At 45.1% G+C, this 16,806-nt stretch overlaps 1 protein-coding gene across 1 annotated transcript; it reads left to right on the forward strand.

Moving 5' to 3' along the window:
* Positions 1-2,358: 2,358 nt before the first annotated feature.
* LOC142286355 (protein kinase C delta type-like) lies at positions 2,359-10,471 on the forward strand. The gene is made up of 7 exons (XM_075333350.1): positions 2,359-2,988; positions 3,200-3,288; positions 3,437-3,607; positions 4,369-4,460; positions 9,788-9,926; positions 10,038-10,226; positions 10,331-10,471. Exons 1-7 carry the CDS (start codon positions 2,499-2,501, stop codon positions 10,469-10,471), a joined length of 1,311 nt encoding a protein of 436 aa, XP_075189465.1. The 5' UTR covers positions 2,359-2,498.
* Positions 10,472-16,806: the final 6,335 nt, after the last annotated feature.

A 16,806-nucleotide genomic window follows, 5' to 3' on the forward strand; every position in this document is an offset into this window, starting at 1 on the left:
GAATCGGGCCACCTTCTAGTATAATATATAGGAATAGATTTCTCTGTGTGTAATGACTCTATATAACATATAGCAATAGATCCCTCGGTGTGTAATGTCTATATAATATTTAGGAATAGATCCCTCTGTGTGTGATGACTCTATATAACATATAGGAATAGATCCCTCTGTGTGTGATGACTCTATATAATATATAGGAATAGATCCCTCTGTATGTAATGACTATATAATATATAGGAATAGATCTCTGTGTGTAATGACTCTATATAATATATGTGTTTCTCTTTTTGTATTGAATTACTGAAATAAATTACTTTTTTGAGCATATTCTAATTTATTGAGATGCACTTGTATCATTTAGACTTTTTGTATACTCATGTAATTTTTAAATGTTTTTAATGTTTGGTTCATTTGATGAGTTTTTTTCGCTCTAATAAAGATGTACTTTGTATTTCTATCTTTATGTGGTGATCCCATTTTTGTAGTACACTTTTCTTTCTTCCATTATTTACCTTGTCTCTTTGGTACTACTGGAGATCACCATAATTGATTCCTGGGATGGTGCCCTCCGGTCTGTTTTGGTTCAGGGCCCAAACCTGTCACAAGTCTCCAAACAACGAAAGACGTCCGTGACAATTTCTACATAGAGCAATTTCCTAATATTATTATTATTATTACACCTACTACATATTGGGCTAGGATTCTGAAGATGGGAATACCCCTTTAAGGATAAAGGTAGACTTAAGTCTATCGAGTTTAACAAATAATCAAACCTAACATTTTGATCCAGAGAAAGGTAACAAAAAAACAAAAAAAACATGCGCTAGATAGTAAGCTCCACATTAAAGAAAAAAGATTCCCTCCCGACTCCACAAACGTCAATCAGACTAGATTCACAGAATCAAGTGGACATAACCAGTAAAATTATATTTTTTAAGAAAGGCATCCAGGCCTCTCTTAAATTTTAGTAATGAATCAACCATTACAACATTATGTGGCAGAGAGTTCCATAGTCTCACTGCTCTTACAGTAAAGAATCTGTGTCCCTGATTATGAATAAATATCTTTTCCTCTAACTGTAGTGGATGCCCCCCCAGGCCTAGGTGTAAAAAGATTATTAGAGAGCTCTGTATTGTCCCCTCATACATTTGTACATTGTAATAAGATGGCCCCTAAGCTTTCATTTTTACAAACTAAATAACCCCAACTGTAATAACACATCTTGGTATTGCACTCCACCCATTCTTTTAATAACCTTGGTTGCTCTTCTCTGCACCGCCCTATGTAAGGGGACCCATTTTGACCTCCAAAGCAGGTGTAATTGTGGATTATGATGAGTTATTGGACTGAAAAGGTCTCATATACTGTTCTTGACAAGGACCCTTTGATGTCTGTGCCCACCAGTGGCCTTGGCTGTCTGCAGTGAAATCAGCTGTATGAATGGGGAGCCGGCCACTGCTGCATTCAATTGTTGTCATCCCTCAGAAGAGATAAGTAATAGGTCTCTATGTGAAATCACTATGAAATAACTGGGATCGCAGCACAACTGTCAGGAGTCACCATCATTTTATTTATTAATTTATTATTATTTTCATAAATCAGTAGCACAAGTAAGATAAGAAACTTTGTAATATATCTCAGAGATACCTGCTTTCTTCTCCTCGTGGACTGATCTTTCACTCTCAATTCACAGATATAATTTACACTTAGTGGCCCACAGTGCGCGGAAGCAAGATGCAGGAAATTCAATAAGAGGCGTGCACCTTTCATTGAATTTGCGGTACCTTACGACTGCTATGTGTGCTGCCAGGAATATACTCCAGTCAGTGACTGGAGTACATTTCTAACAAAAACAAAATTGCCACTTTTTTCACGTAAGTTCTGATGAATTTGTCGGGCAGCCGTGAGCATGCACCGCTCTGCCCAAGCTCTGTCCACATTCCTCCTACTTGGAAAAAACACAAAACATTTGTGGAACTAAAAGTTACATAAACATTTGTTACATTTTAAGAATTTTAACATCAAAACTCTGTCAAAAACTCCTTGATGACTTTGAGTCCTATTGTGTACAGATTTTGCCATTACTGAGCTAGGTAATGACAGTTGGTGCTCATATACATCTATGGAAAGAGGGAAAAGCTGGAGGAAGACAGATATTCTACTGCAAGTTCACCTGTAGTGACAGACGATGTCACTGGTCTGTCGGTGATGTCACTTGACCTTTGACTTTGGTCCCTTTGTGATGTCATGTGACCTATAGAATGTGATCCCTTTGTGATGTCATAGAACAGTCATCAGAATGTCGCTGCAGCCTGACTATCGTCCATTTGTTTTCATCACTTAGTGGGTGAAGGCGATTTTTACTTGCGCTTAGCAAATTTTAGTGTTATATAAAATATAATACCGAATAATAGAAGGCCTGTTAGAGGAGTAGTTCCAGGAGCCATCCGAGAGCGCTCCAGAGTGGACAGGACCTTCCTCAGCCCAGAATTTCATCTATGGATCTGAATATGGAGAGTTTAAGGAAGAGAAAGAGAGAGAGCATAGAAGAGGTGCCAAAAAAAAGGAAAATAGAAACATCAGAGGGTGATAAAGATGGCACCAACCAAAACCTTATCAAGGCTCCAAAGAGACCTGGAAGCCCGATACAGCAGAGTATCGAGAGCAAGAGGAAAAGGGGACAAGCGATGGGGGACAAAGCTGATGATGAATCCAGCGTCTCCCCCAAAGCTGAACCTGAGCTGAATATGGAGAGTTTGAGGAAGAGAAAGGGAGAAAGCATAGATGAGGTGCCAAAAAAAAGGAGAACGGAAACATCAGAGGATGAAAAAGATGGCACCAACCAAAGCCTTATCAAGGCTGCAAAAAGACCTGGAAGCCCGATACAAGAGAGTATCGAGAGCAAGAGGAAAAGGGGAGAAGCGATGGGGGACAAAGCTGATGATGGATCCAGTGGGTCCCCCAAAGCTGACACTGAGCAGCTGTCAGGTGAGTACAGAAATAAGACCCCGAGAGCCAATAGCCCCAATGTAGTAATTGATGGGATTATGAACCTTTAGAATACCCCACCTATTATGATTCTTGTGCCTTTTCTCTTTGATACCTTCTAATATTGTTCTACCCCATGTTGTAATTGCTATAGGAGGCCACATTAGAATTATACAGGAATAATACATCTTATTTCTCCTCTCTCCATCAGGGACAACCCCGGCTGAATCTCCCATCATTGTGACTGGACTGGAGAGCTTCACCTTCCATAAAATCCTTGGAGAGGGCGGATTTGGTAAAGTAAGTATTAGGAATTGTGGTGACGTCTTCCTCATGTGTGATGTGGAGCAGTAATATGACCCTAGGAACATGACTGCTTCACATCTTCTCGTCACGTCTCATGGCAGGACGGGCCTTTCCTCCAGTTCTAATGCTTTGTATCCTCCAGGTCATGTTGGCCACACATAAGGCCTCCCAACAACAAGTGGCAGTGAAGATGGTGAAGAAGAGGCTCCTACTTAATATATCAAGAGACAAGATCCTGATAGAACGACAGGTCCTGGAGATGACTAGGAAGAGTCCATTCATTACTCGGGCTTTTGCCACCTTCCAGTCCCAGGTAATCCCTCCATAAGTACTCCTATACGTACCCCTCTATAGTTACCCCTATATATATCACTTGTAAGGCCACATCTGGAATATGGGATTCACTTTTGGGCTCCACATTTTAAAAATGATGTTCAGAAGTTAGAGTCTGTTCAAAGGCAGCAACTAGATTATTGCAAGGAATGGAGGACTCCCATATGATGAGAGGTGGAAAAGTTGGATTTGTTTAGCTTATAAAATAAGACTTCTCACAGGAGATTTCATTTATATGCATGAATACAAAAGACTGGAACATGACTTATTCCTTCCAAAGACAATACTAAGGACTAGGGGCACTCTCTGTGAGTGGAAGAAAGGTGATTATGGCAGCTAAATAGGAAAAAGATCTTTACAGTTAGAGCATTCACACTGTAATGCCAAACCACAAGAGGTAGCAATGGCTGACACTATCACAACTTTTATATCTGGATTCGATGATTTCCTTAGTGCACACAACATTGTCGGTTATAAATGATTTAGTTACAAAATGTATAATTGGTGGAGGAAGTTTGAACTACATGAACCAAGGTCTTTTTTCAACCTATGTAGCTATGTAAAAGGCTCACAATCTAACAGCCCTGAGCCTTCTATATATTCTATGAATGCCTGGCCATTTGGCCATTCAATGTTCTTCTAGGACATTACCATAGTATTACATGTATTATAACATTACCACCAGTGCCCCATATCTAGACTATACCAGTAACACCTATTATCTCCCCTGCTTTATCACAGGACTACTTATTCTACGTCATGGAATATCTCAGCAGAGGAGACCTTCTAGACATCATGTCAACCAATGCCCCATTTCCCATTTCAGCCACCAGGTAAGACAGAACATGGATATATGACTTAGGAAAGACTATCTGACGGCTTTGCATTGCTAAACTAGCCCTAGACCAAAAAAGCACCTTTTCCAATTTCGTAAACTAAAATAAGACACAAAGACTGTGTGACATTGGATGTAAAAGGCCACAACAGCCCCGTTTATTAACAACAAACAATCAGTAACATATCTTCCATAAACATAGTAATAACTCCATAAAACTACCAGCAAAGGAGGGGGGGGTAAGTGAAGAGTCCGGTTCTACATGATTGCAACCCCAGCTCCACCACGTGCCCTCAGCCGCACCACACCGGCTCAAGGACATCCAGCCGAGTGTGGCCCAACCAATGTCCCGCTGGAACCCAGCCAAACAGGGACCCAAATTAACATATTCTGCTGAGACTCAGCACAACAGGGACCCACCTTAACCAACTATACCATTGCACCACCAGGGGTAACCCGTTCCTGCACTGGGTTACCCTCCGCTTTTTGTGCAATCCACCGACTTCAAATACCCCCCTCCTTTCTGCCACAGCGAGCTTGTATGATACCTTGTAAGTGCGAGTCCCGCCACCAAAGATCAACCAGGGCCTTCACCATGGCCCCCCAAGTACGCCAATATCTCGATGGCAATACCAAATGGGCTCAAATGAACTCCATTGAACCTCACAACTCACCAGATAGAGACTCCAAAACCCAGTGCCGCATCACTGCTCCACCCCTGTGGTAGTTTTTTAAAAAACGTGCCCTGTCACCCAACTGTGCATACCTCCAGAACAAGTGAGCCACTATATCCGACCACACGAGCACAATACCCGGGCGGGAAGACAAGGGCCCAAGGCAGACAAGCTTGATGTCATGGATCAAGTCCCTGGACACCCTGGTCCAAGAACATCTCACCCATGTGCAGTACCAAAACATCCAGTGGTCCATCCAACCTACGTGATAGCACCAGTCCTCAAATACCCACTTCAGGGCCATTACCATACACTGAAGTTTCCCCTCCTCCCTGGGAACATTGACCTGCTGTCCATCAAGCCAAGCACCGGCCTGAAGGGAATTATTTAATTTTACCAACGTGCTAAAACGCCCCCACCCCAAAAGGGGGGGTTCCAAATACATAAAGTAACAGGACACACCTCCGACTTCGGGGTACAAACCAAACGACCCATATGCCACAAAGTTTGCCATACCATACATAACTAGCCAACTGAGCCCAACCAATTGTACGCACCTTAAGAGCCCCCCAGACCCCAGACCAGCAGCCACTACCGCCGCCCCACTCCAAAGATGAGACACGAACTTCTCACCCATTCTGCCACTATAATGCGGATCCAACGACACCCCCTAACTGAAAGGAAGGCAACCCTGATTTGTCCTGAAGTCCCATTTTTCCCTGCATAAAATGCACTACACCTTAATCCCTCTTTAGTTATGCAAAGAATAACAAAGTTTATTGATGCACAAAAATACAAGTCACACAAAAGAAAAAAAATGGCCATAATATATAACCATTAAAAACACCATAAATATGGGGAAAATAACCCTTGAAATGGGACAGAGAGATGGCTAAATAGCCTCAGGAAATGAATAGCCTAAGCCAATGAAGGATGTATTCTATAGGTTGTATCATGCATAAGTATATCATGTATAAACATTTACCAATGATGGATTATATCATGCATGAGAACATCAAAGAAGTTATGAATTGTTGTATTATGCCAAAAATCACAATTGTGCAAAAACCCAATAGGCTATAATGGATATTTCCTGGAAATATAAACTGATATAGTCAGTAAAATACAAATGTGACAATAACAATAGTCACTGAAAGACAGGCAGTGCTTTATGTAAAAGCACTACATGTCCCAGGAAAAGGGGGATCCCCATAAAGATAAGCCCCCATACCAGTGACTATTGTTTCAGTGATGGCATAATACAACAATTCATGACTTCTTTGATGTTCTCATGCATGATATAAGCCTACAGGATACATTCATCATTGGCTAATGTTTATACATGATATACTTATGCATTATACAGCCTATAGGATACATCCTTCATTGGCTTATGCGGGCGTCACACGGGGCGATATGTCGTGCGATCGCACTCGCCCCCGTCGTTTGTGCGCCACGGGCAATTAGTTGCCCGTGGCTCACAAAGTCGTTTAACCCCCGTCACACGTACTTATCTGCCGGACGACCTCGCTGTGGGCAGCGAACATCCACTTACTGAAGTGGGAGGGACGTTCAGCGTCACAGCGACGTCACACAGCGGCCGCCCAACAGAAGTGGAGGGGCGGAGATGACCGGGACGTAAACATCCTGCCCACCTCCTTCCTTCCGCATTGCGGGACACAGATAAGCTGTGTTCATCGTTCCCGGAGTGTGACACGGAGCGATGTGTGCTGCCTCGGGAACGATGAACAAGCGGCGCAGAGAAGAATAAACGACTTTTTGAAACTGAGCAACATGTCAACGAGCAACGATAAGGTGAGTATTTTTCCTCGTTCACCGTCGCTTGTAGCTGTCACACGCTACGATATATCAAACGATGCTGGATGTGCATCACTTACGACGTGACCCCGCCGACATATCGCCCAAAATATTGTCCCATGTGACGCCCGTATTAGGCTATTCATACCCTATGGCTATTTAACCATCTCTCTGTCCCATTTCAACTTTGTTATTCTTTGCACAATTAAGTACTCTGGTCCTCCTGTTTTAGGTATATGCTATAGAGCAGGGGTGGGGAACCTTTATACTGCCGGGGGCCATTTGGAATTTCCTACTAACCTTTGGGGGCCGCACAAAATTATCAACTTGAAAAGTACCCTGGTATATTTGGTCAAACGATTAATTAACTCACCCCTAGTGTGGTGGCTGGAGCTGCTTCTTTGGTGCGGCTGTGATGTTCGATGATATTGATCATCTTGTTTCTCACAGCTGCTGGGGATATATGTCACAGGAGGGGCTGAGGCGCATACATCACAGGAGGGGCTGGGGATATATGTCACAGGAGGGGCTGAGGCATATACATCACAGGAGGGGCTGGGGATATATGTCACAGGAGGGGCTGAGGCGTATACATCACAGGAGGGGCTGGGGCATATACATCACTAGGGGGGCATGGTCAGCCCTGGCGATGGCACAGACACGACTGTGGACAATGACAACACTAGGTGGCAGCACGGACAGCACTAGGTGGCAGCACAGACAGCACTAGGTGGCAGCACGGACAGCACTAGGTGGCAGCACGGACAGCACTATGTGGCAACACGGACAGCACTAGGTGGCAGCACAGACAGCACTAGGTGGCAGCACGGACTGCACTCGGAGGCAGCGCGGACTGCACTCGGAGGCAGCGCGGACTGCACTCGGAGGCAGCGCGGACTGCACTCGGAGGCAGCGCGGACTGCACTCGGAGGCAGCGCGGACTGCACTCGGAGGCAGCGCGGACTGCACTCGGAGGCAGCGCGGACTGCACTCGGAGGCAGCGCGGACTGCACTCGGAGGCAGCGCGGACTGCACTCGGAGGCAGCGCGGACTGCACTCGGAGGCAGCGCGGACTGCACTCGGAGGCAGCGCGGACTGCACTCGGAGGCAGCGCGGACTGCACTCGGAGGCAGCGCGGACTGCACTTCTAGGCAGCACGGACTGCACTCGGAGGCAGCACGGACTGCACTCGGAGGCAGCACGGCCTGCACTCGGAGGCAGCACGGCCTGTACTCGGAGGCAGCACGGACTGCACTCGGAGGCAGCACGGACTGCACTAGGAGGCAGCACGGACTGCACTAGGAGGAAGCACGGACTGCACTAGGAGGAAGCACGGACAGCAATAGGGAGCAGCACGGACAGCACAAGGTGGCATCACTAGGGAGACACAGACAGGACTGGGGAAGCATAGAAATCACCAGGAGGGCACGGACTGGGGGGCATAGACAGCAGTGGTGAATACAGACCACTGGAGGGTACACAGTACTGAGGGATGGCACACAGCACTGGGGAGCACGGACAGCATACGGGGGCACAGACAGCACTGACCGTGGCATGGACAGCACTGGTGGCAGCATGGACAGCATTAGGTGGTGCGGACAGCACTGGGGGAGCACAGACATCACCCAGGGGGTACAGACAGCACTAGGGAGGCATGGACAGCAGTGAAGGGGTTACACAGCACTGAGGCGGTACACAGTGTACTAGGGGGTACATAGCACTGGGGGTACACACTGTACTAGGGGGTACACAGTACTGGGGGGTACACAGCATTAGGGGGTACACACTACTAGGGGTTACAGAACTGGGGAGTACACACAGCATTAAGGGGTACACCCTGTACTAGGGGGTACACAGCACTGGGGGTTCACACAGCATTAGGGGGTACACACTGTACTAGTGGGTACATAGCACTGGGGGTACACACTGCACTAGGGGGTACACAGCACTGAGCGGGGGTAGCAGCGATGGGTTGAGCACTCACAGTTCTGGGGTGGGGGAGGAGTCACACAGCACAACACAGGTCCGGGAGGCTGGTAAATCTACTGCAGCTCTTCTGTGACTTTATCGCAGCGTGCTGCTTACCCCGCCCACCAGAGCACACTAGCACAGGTCGTGGTTAAGCCTAGAATGTATAGGCTGCAGTCAGGTCCTGGAAGTCAGGATCTGGATAGAGCCCATACATTCTAGCATCTACTCTCAGGTCATCAGGCAGTGGGATTTAAAGGGCCAGCAGCCGGGAAAAGCGCGGCTGCCGCCAGAGCACAGCGGTCCCCGGGAATGTGCCCGGGGCCCGCATACAAAGTCGCCACGGGCCGCATATGGCCCGCGGGCCGGAGGTTCTTCTCCCCTGCTATAGAGTAAGTGCTAGGCACAGTTAGACCCCATTGTGAGCTTCCGTGTCCTCAAATTTGTATAGTCATTGTTATGAGGTATATTTTTCCTCCTTAGTTATGTTGCCGTCCCTTGAACCCCTTTGGGGCACCCAGTCCAGGCTGTCTTTACATGAAGATGATGGTTGTCAGGCTCAAATGGCTTTACGTCATTATTCGCCTCAGTTTAGTTTCATGAAATGATGGATGTTGATCATTTTCTGTTGTTTTATTTCTCATTAGATTTCTTGCTGCTGAGCTGATCTGTGGGCTGCAGTTTCTCCACTCCAGAGGCATCATACACAGGTAGGTGCAGTACGTCTTCTCTGTAGACCTGGTATATATACTCTTATACCCTCATCCTAATACCCCCTGTAGACATTTGATATCTCAGGCCCTAAAACGTTATCAGCCCGGCTAATATAATAATTGCATTATGGTATTTTTTAAACTCTTTCCAGAGACATAAAACCGGACAACATTTTACTGGACAGCACCGGTCACTTGAAGATCGCTGATTTCGGTCTTGCAGTGATGAACATCTTTGGCGATACCAAGACTTCAGGTTGGGCCGGGACTCGTTTATACATGGCTCCTGAGGTGAGGAATCATCTACATGTCCCTGAGGGATCACTGATATACAAGGCTGGACATCTTCATGTCTTCTGCTGGTTGGACAATGTTCTTATTGTATTTTTCATGTCTTTACAGATTCTTCAAAACAAGCCCTACAACACGGCAGTGGACTGGTTCTCTGCTGGTCTGGTGATATACATGATGGCTACTGGCAGACATCCATTCTATCGAGGGAAAATTGGTAGGGCCCTTAAAGCAATAATCAATGATGACCCTGTCTTCCCAAATGAAATGGACCCCCAACTCAAAGCCATCATTAATGGGGTGAGTATAAAGACACATCTCAGTAATACAGCGAATATATGTAATGAAATACACAATGGAAGATGACTGGAGACTCAATAATCATCTTCATTATATGTTCCCAGCTCTTGGATAAGTCAGCAGAAAGTCGGCAGAAATTTGTGGAGAACATCAGAGATCATCCATTCTTTATGGAGATCAACTGGACAGATATAGAGGAAGCCACAGAGTTCCCTTCATTCCAGCTACCCCCTGTAAGTAAATGACCCAGAAAAGATGGTGGCAGTAGTACATTTCTGTTGTTTCTTCTTTATGAACGCTCTCACTCTTGTATCTTCTTTCCGCAGCCACCAGTGATGACATCTGATACAATGAAAGACGTCCTGTGCTTTACTGAAGCTAACAATACACCAATAGCCGAAACAGGTCAAAACCTGTTCTGTGGATTCACATTTGCCAATGAAGGATGGAAGGTCATAGAATCAATACCAAAACCTGTAATATCTAATCAAAGGCCTGTAAAACCCCATCGGAGGTGAGTCAGTGTAAATGGGATGGGGATAGGGAGGGACTTTTTGAGGCTCATTTCTTATCCTATGAATCTGTCAGCAGAGTGTAGTGTGGAGACCTCTTACTGACTGCCGCTTACACGTTATCCCTTTAGGACAGTCCCAATTCATGTGTCTTATTCCGATATAAGGATTCTTTCTAACCTATTATCTCTCCCGACAGGACATTTGGCACTATTGTGAAGGACGCCTTCCACAGGATCTGGAGGAGGATAAAACCCTGGAAGTGAACAGCCTGAGAACTGCTGTTCACCCGTTTCTATTCCATCAGCACTAGGAGTGTCCTGAGGGCCGTGACCTGTAGTGTAGCCATATCCACTCCTCTGCCCTGCCATAATCAGGGCTAGGGGTTATTGCTGCATCTGCAGTGTCTGAATACAAGGAGAAGCTGGAGACCATGAAAATCCTACCAGGAGTCACTAATATGACCGCGGACCAGCATTTCTGGATGACATGTTGCCTCGTGCCCCCAGGGAAGGGCACTTATCCTTAGGTCATGGTTCCCTAGAGGTTTCCCCCACAGGGGGTTTTTCCTCTCCTGAGTACCGATGGATAAACACAACAATGGCAACTTGTAGTCCTTTGCCCTCGGTGGAGCTCACATCACTAGTGGCAGAGAGGAACCTAAAAGGACATTAACCAGCAATAAACAAAACCATTCACCATCATGTGCTAGTAGTAGTAGCAATTTATTTTATATGTTCGTGGATAAGTATTTTACATCCACCCCTTAAGAGCACAGGGTGCATGTAATGTGGTGATAACACGTATCCACTTTTCATTGGTACAATTTTGGGTTACATCAAACTTTTTGGTCAATTTTTAATCTGTTTTTGGAGGGGTGAAGGAAGGAAGAAATGCTTTCCTGCTGTTTAGGGTGGATTTTCATTTGGGCAAAAGAAATATGATATAAATGTTATAGTTTCAAGTGGTTACAGGTACAGAAATCCCAATTATTATAGATAAAAGTGTAAAGTGCAGGTACACGTCACGGCTGAGCTCCTGACTATCGGTTACTATTCTTGGCAACAGTTTTGAAAAATGTCTCCTATTATTGTGTTTATTCATACAAGCTCAGCCAGGGAGTAACACCTCAGTATAAACCCACCTTCACTCCTCAGATTTCCATACTATACACCCGTCGAATCCAAAGGTGACACTTCCATTGGCTACCAGGTATATGGCTTTGACTACTGCCCTCTGTTCAGCTTCTTCCATTAGTGTACATGTATGGACCTCTGGATCGACCACCACCGTCTCCTGCAGGATGATCGGTCCGGGGGAGCTGCCGTCCTATACAATAAAGTGCAGATGGGTTTGCTTAGTATAATAAGGCATTAGATCCTGACAGTAATAAGCTGATAATCTCTTGACACTGACTTCATCCCAGCCGAAAATACAGCCATGACAGTCCTGGGGCCTTTGTTTCTCATCAGAGTTTCGCAATTGCATTAGATCCCAGTCTAACCATTTAGAAGCCGTGGCTAGTATAGGTAGCAGCATCTAGGGGTTAACAAAGTAGCGCTATCTTGGTATGTCGTCTATGTACCCATTGCTATACAGCAGCGAGCACAGGGATGCGCAGCACTACTATCAGACAGGTAAAGCAGCTGCTGTTTATCGATAGCGGCTCACACTTACAGTCTCAATCATTGCTCAATAGACAAATGGGAAAAAATAATAAAAAAAGATTGTGATAGATCCTGTTACTGCACAAAGTGTAAAGTGCAGCACCTCCTACCCACACTAATTCTATATAGCAGCCTGCAATGCCCTGAACATGAGGGAAGCGACATAGTGAATCAGAAGAACTATACTACATTTCTGTCACGCACAGACCAGGGGATGTCCGGCGCACGGCGCAACAGACGCACACGGACCGACTACTGTCCACTGCACCACGAAACTCACCGGGGACACTTTAACAGCCGTGGGCACGGCAGTTAGGGAGTGGGAGGATGGATACCTCCTCTACTCATCTGGCTGACCCTGCACTCTCTAGCTAGCCCTATATGGGTTATTTCACCTGCCGCCAAGCAGGATATCTAATGCCCTTGCAAAGCCCTGAGCTCACACTCACTAGTGAGATGGCCGTCGAGCAACACTAGTCCCACCGCTGCACTAAAACCACAAGAAGGGAAGGAAGACAAACAGAGAAATAAAGAAAGGTTAAACTACAACTTCTTGGCTGCAGTCAGAAACCAGGACTACAGCCTACACCGCTTCAGACAGCAACGGCTCCAGCAGCTCCTTCCACCTCAACGCTAAGTCTCAGATTGAGGATTCAGTAGAACCCGCGTCCTCTACAGGGCGGTGTGACCATATATAGGGGATAAGAGTGGTCACAAACCGTAAGTACCTGAGGAAAGGAATGAGACGCTACTGGCAATGAAAACTGACATTAACCCTTGATACACATAAAAGAAAGAAAACACATTTAATCTCCAGAGTCTCACAAGCCAAAGTGAGACTCGGAGCCCAAACCTGGTAAATAATGGAAGAGAAAAAAGCGTACTACGAAAATGGGATCACCACATAAAGATATAAATACAAAGTAAATCTTTATTAGAGCGAAAAAAACCCCTCATCAAATGAACCAAACATTAAAAACATTTAAAATTCCATGAGTATACTATACCAAAAACCTAAATGATATACAGTGGAACCTTGGTTTACGAGAACAATCCGTTCTGGGAGTGTGCTTGTAAACCAAGGTACTCGTCTAGCAAAGGAAAATTTCCCATAGGAAATAATGCAAGCTCAGACAATTCGTTCCACAACTTGTGCAATGCCCCATCCTGGTCCCCTATTGTGCCATTCCACACATGCACAACCACACACAAACACATGCACACACACATACTATGCTCACCTTACCTTCCGTTCCATCGCCGGCCTCATAGTTCTTGTAGTTCACTGGTACATGATGTGAATCGAGTAACAACTGCGACCGATGCCGGAGCTTCCGCAGCCAGAGCACTGTCGCGATGGTTACCCGATACACATCCTGTACCGGCGAACTACAAGAACAATGAGGCCGGCGATGAAACGGAAGGTAGGGTGAGCATAATATGTGTGTGCGCGTGCGTGTTTGTGCGGACTGCAAGAGCGGGTCAGAGCACGGTTAAAGTATGGAACCGGAAGTGTGTGCGGTGAGTATTTGCTCATACAGCAAAACTTGGTCATAAACTGAGTTACAAATTTACAGCAAGCTTTGCTCGTATAGTGAAATACTCGCACAACAAGTTACTGGTAAACCGAGGTTCCACTGTACACTGTGTGCAGAATTATTAGGCAAATGAGTATTTTGATCACTTGATAATTTTTATACATGTTGTCATACTCCAAGCTGTATAGGCTGAGAGCCAACTACCAATTAAGTAAATCAGGTGATGTGCATCTCTGTAATGAGGAGGGGTGCGGTGTAATGACATCAACACCCTATATAAGGGGTGCTTAATTATTAGGCAACTTCCTTTCCTTTGGCAAAATGTATCAAAAAGCACAAGGTGTGCCATACTCAGGGACATGGCCAAGGTAAGGAAGGCTGAAAAACGACCACCTTTAAACAAGAAAGATAAGATTAAATGTCAAGACTGGGCCAAGAAATATCTTCAGACTGATTTTTCTTTTTGTTTTTGCATGTCAGAAATGTTTATTTCTAAATTTTGTGCAGTTATATTGGTTTACCTTGTGAAAATAAACAAGTGAGATGGGAATATATTTGGATTTTATTAAGTTGCCTAATAATTCTGCACAGTAATAGTTACAAGCACAAACAGATATCAGATGTATTAATAAAAGTGATTATGGAATCAATAATTTTAATACAAAATTAAATTCACTGTTTATTTAGTTTTTATTGAATTATATTTTTACTGAAACACTGGGGGCTGCCATCTTGGAGTAACGACAGTTACTCACCTTATTTATGGCAGCTCTCAGTACATTGGGTATGATAATCGCTCTACGACCCTATTCTATAACAATGAGGACTCCCTGCTGTGAGTTGGACATACCCCCTGGGCTGTCCAGATCACAGCAAAGGGAGGAGATCACCGCCATCTTTGTGGAACCCACAGTGTATGCCAGTGGGGCACTATGCCAGCTATATTTAGTGACACTTTACACATATTAAGATCACTTTGCAGTCACCAACAAAATGGCTCCGCACTGTGATCCTAAACTTCATCTTTCCTTACCCCTCTGGAAACCCAGAATGGGAAGGAGAGGTGACATCACACTCAGGAGAGCAGATTCCACCCTCTTTTACTGCAGTTATAGGCACTGTATATACCAGAAGGTGCCCAGGATGGGGATGTATATAGCAGCAGGGGCCCAGGATGGGACATATATACCAAAATGGGGACATATATACAAAGAAAGGGACATATATATCAGGAGGTGGACATATATATATATATTTCTTCATTCGTGGTATTTTTATTTTTTAAGTTATATGTAGATCGGGTACAGCATAGGGGGGTGAGGGGAGACAAATGGGGTAGGACGGCGGCTGGTCGTTTTGCATAATGTGTGCTTCGGCGGGTCCTGTAGTGACTGCAATGGGAGGCCACACCTATAAAGGGAAACGTGGATCCCACGGCATTATGTGAATTAAAAACAGGTGTAAAATACACATTACTGGAAACATTAAAAACAAAAAAGGACTTGTCAAAATTCTTCTCTATTTTTTATATTGCAACTAACGTATGGCTATAAATTATCACCTTTTTAGTCTAGAAACATAGTGAGCAAGAAGAAAACTGCTAGGTCCCTTTCCTCGTCTAGACCTAGGGGGCCGAGAGCTTTTAGATCCATTATTATTCGAGATTCTTTTTGAAGCAGGAGTCTATGGATATCTTCTCCTATTGAATGGGGTTTAACCCTTAATATACCTGCAAATTTTAAACAATCAGGGTTACTGTGTATGACAGTCTCTGATATGTTTTATTAAGCGGGGAGAGCCGACCCCTGAAGTAATAGATTTAAAATGCTCTCGGAATCTAACATATAGTCGTCATAGTTTTTACGATATAAAAGCTATGGCAGGGGCAGAGGATCACATACACAACGTATTTGCTTTTTTAATAAGATGCCAGTTTTTTCTGATACTGGATTTGATCAGATCAAATAGGAGTGTGTATTTGAAATTAATGACACATCTTTTAATTTTTAAGGGATCTGATGTTGTAGATTGCATTTTTTTATTTATTAGTTTTTTTGACATTGCCTTTTCATAAGACTGCTTAATTATCACCGCAGGGTAACCCCGTTCACTTAGTCGCGTTTTCAATTCACCTGCTTGTTCCTGCAGTTTTTTCAGACTATTAGTAATCTTTATTAGCCTAAGGAATTGTCCATAGGGGAGTGCCATTCTGGTGTGGGATAAGTGTGCACTATTGAAGTGCAGGAGGGCATTTACCGCAGTCGGCTTCCTATAAATTTCTCTCACCAACTTATGCTCTTGAATAGTCAATTTGACATCTAAAAATTCTAGCTCTTTGCCCCCATAATTGTATGTGAAGAGCATATTATAAGAGTTGGTAACACTTATGTGACGCCCTGGGCAAGCCAGGGGTCACAGGTAACTACACCACCACACCCCTACACCCCGGTTAGGTACACCAAAGCTAGACCAGAAACCCTTGTTGCCTTACTCCAGGGGCTGATGTTCACACCAGGGGGTGGAGCCAGGCGGTTGGTCTCCACCCACCGAGGAGTTCACAGTCCTGGAGGCGGGAAAACCAGACAGTTTAGTTTGAGAGGCAAAAGTGTGAGGAGTGAAGTGGTAGGAGAGCAAGCAAAAACTGACTGAGAGCGTCCGGGTGTGTGCACCGGACAGAGACAGCAAGGTTAGCAGACGGCGGTGACCGTCTGCAGGAATGGCCGAGCAGAGGTGCCGAAAGGACCGTGGACGGGTGGTGGTCCGGCGGTACACAAAGTGAGGCCAGCACCATTGGCAGGGGCCTTTCGGATCCCGGCAAGGCTTGGAGTCGCCGTAATTTGCCAAATCCGTCAGTGAAGGGGAC

This window comes from Anomaloglossus baeobatrachus, chromosome 2 (genome assembly GCF_048569485.1).
Source record: "Anomaloglossus baeobatrachus isolate aAnoBae1 chromosome 2, aAnoBae1.hap1, whole genome shotgun sequence".
Taxonomy (NCBI): domain Eukaryota; kingdom Metazoa; phylum Chordata; class Amphibia; order Anura; family Aromobatidae; genus Anomaloglossus; species Anomaloglossus baeobatrachus.

Coding starts and splice junctions, on each gene's coding strand:
- LOC142286355 (XM_075333350.1), top strand. CDS start 2,499: ATGGATCTGAATATGGAGAGTTTAAGGAAGAGAAAGAGAGAGAGCATA. Junction 3,289..3,436: donor GAGAGGGCGGATTTGGTAAA/GTAAGTATTAGG, acceptor TGTATCCTCCAG/GTCATGTTGGCCACACATAA. Junction 3,608..4,368: donor TTGCCACCTTCCAGTCCCAG/GTAATCCCTCCA, acceptor GCTTTATCACAG/GACTACTTATTCTACGTCAT.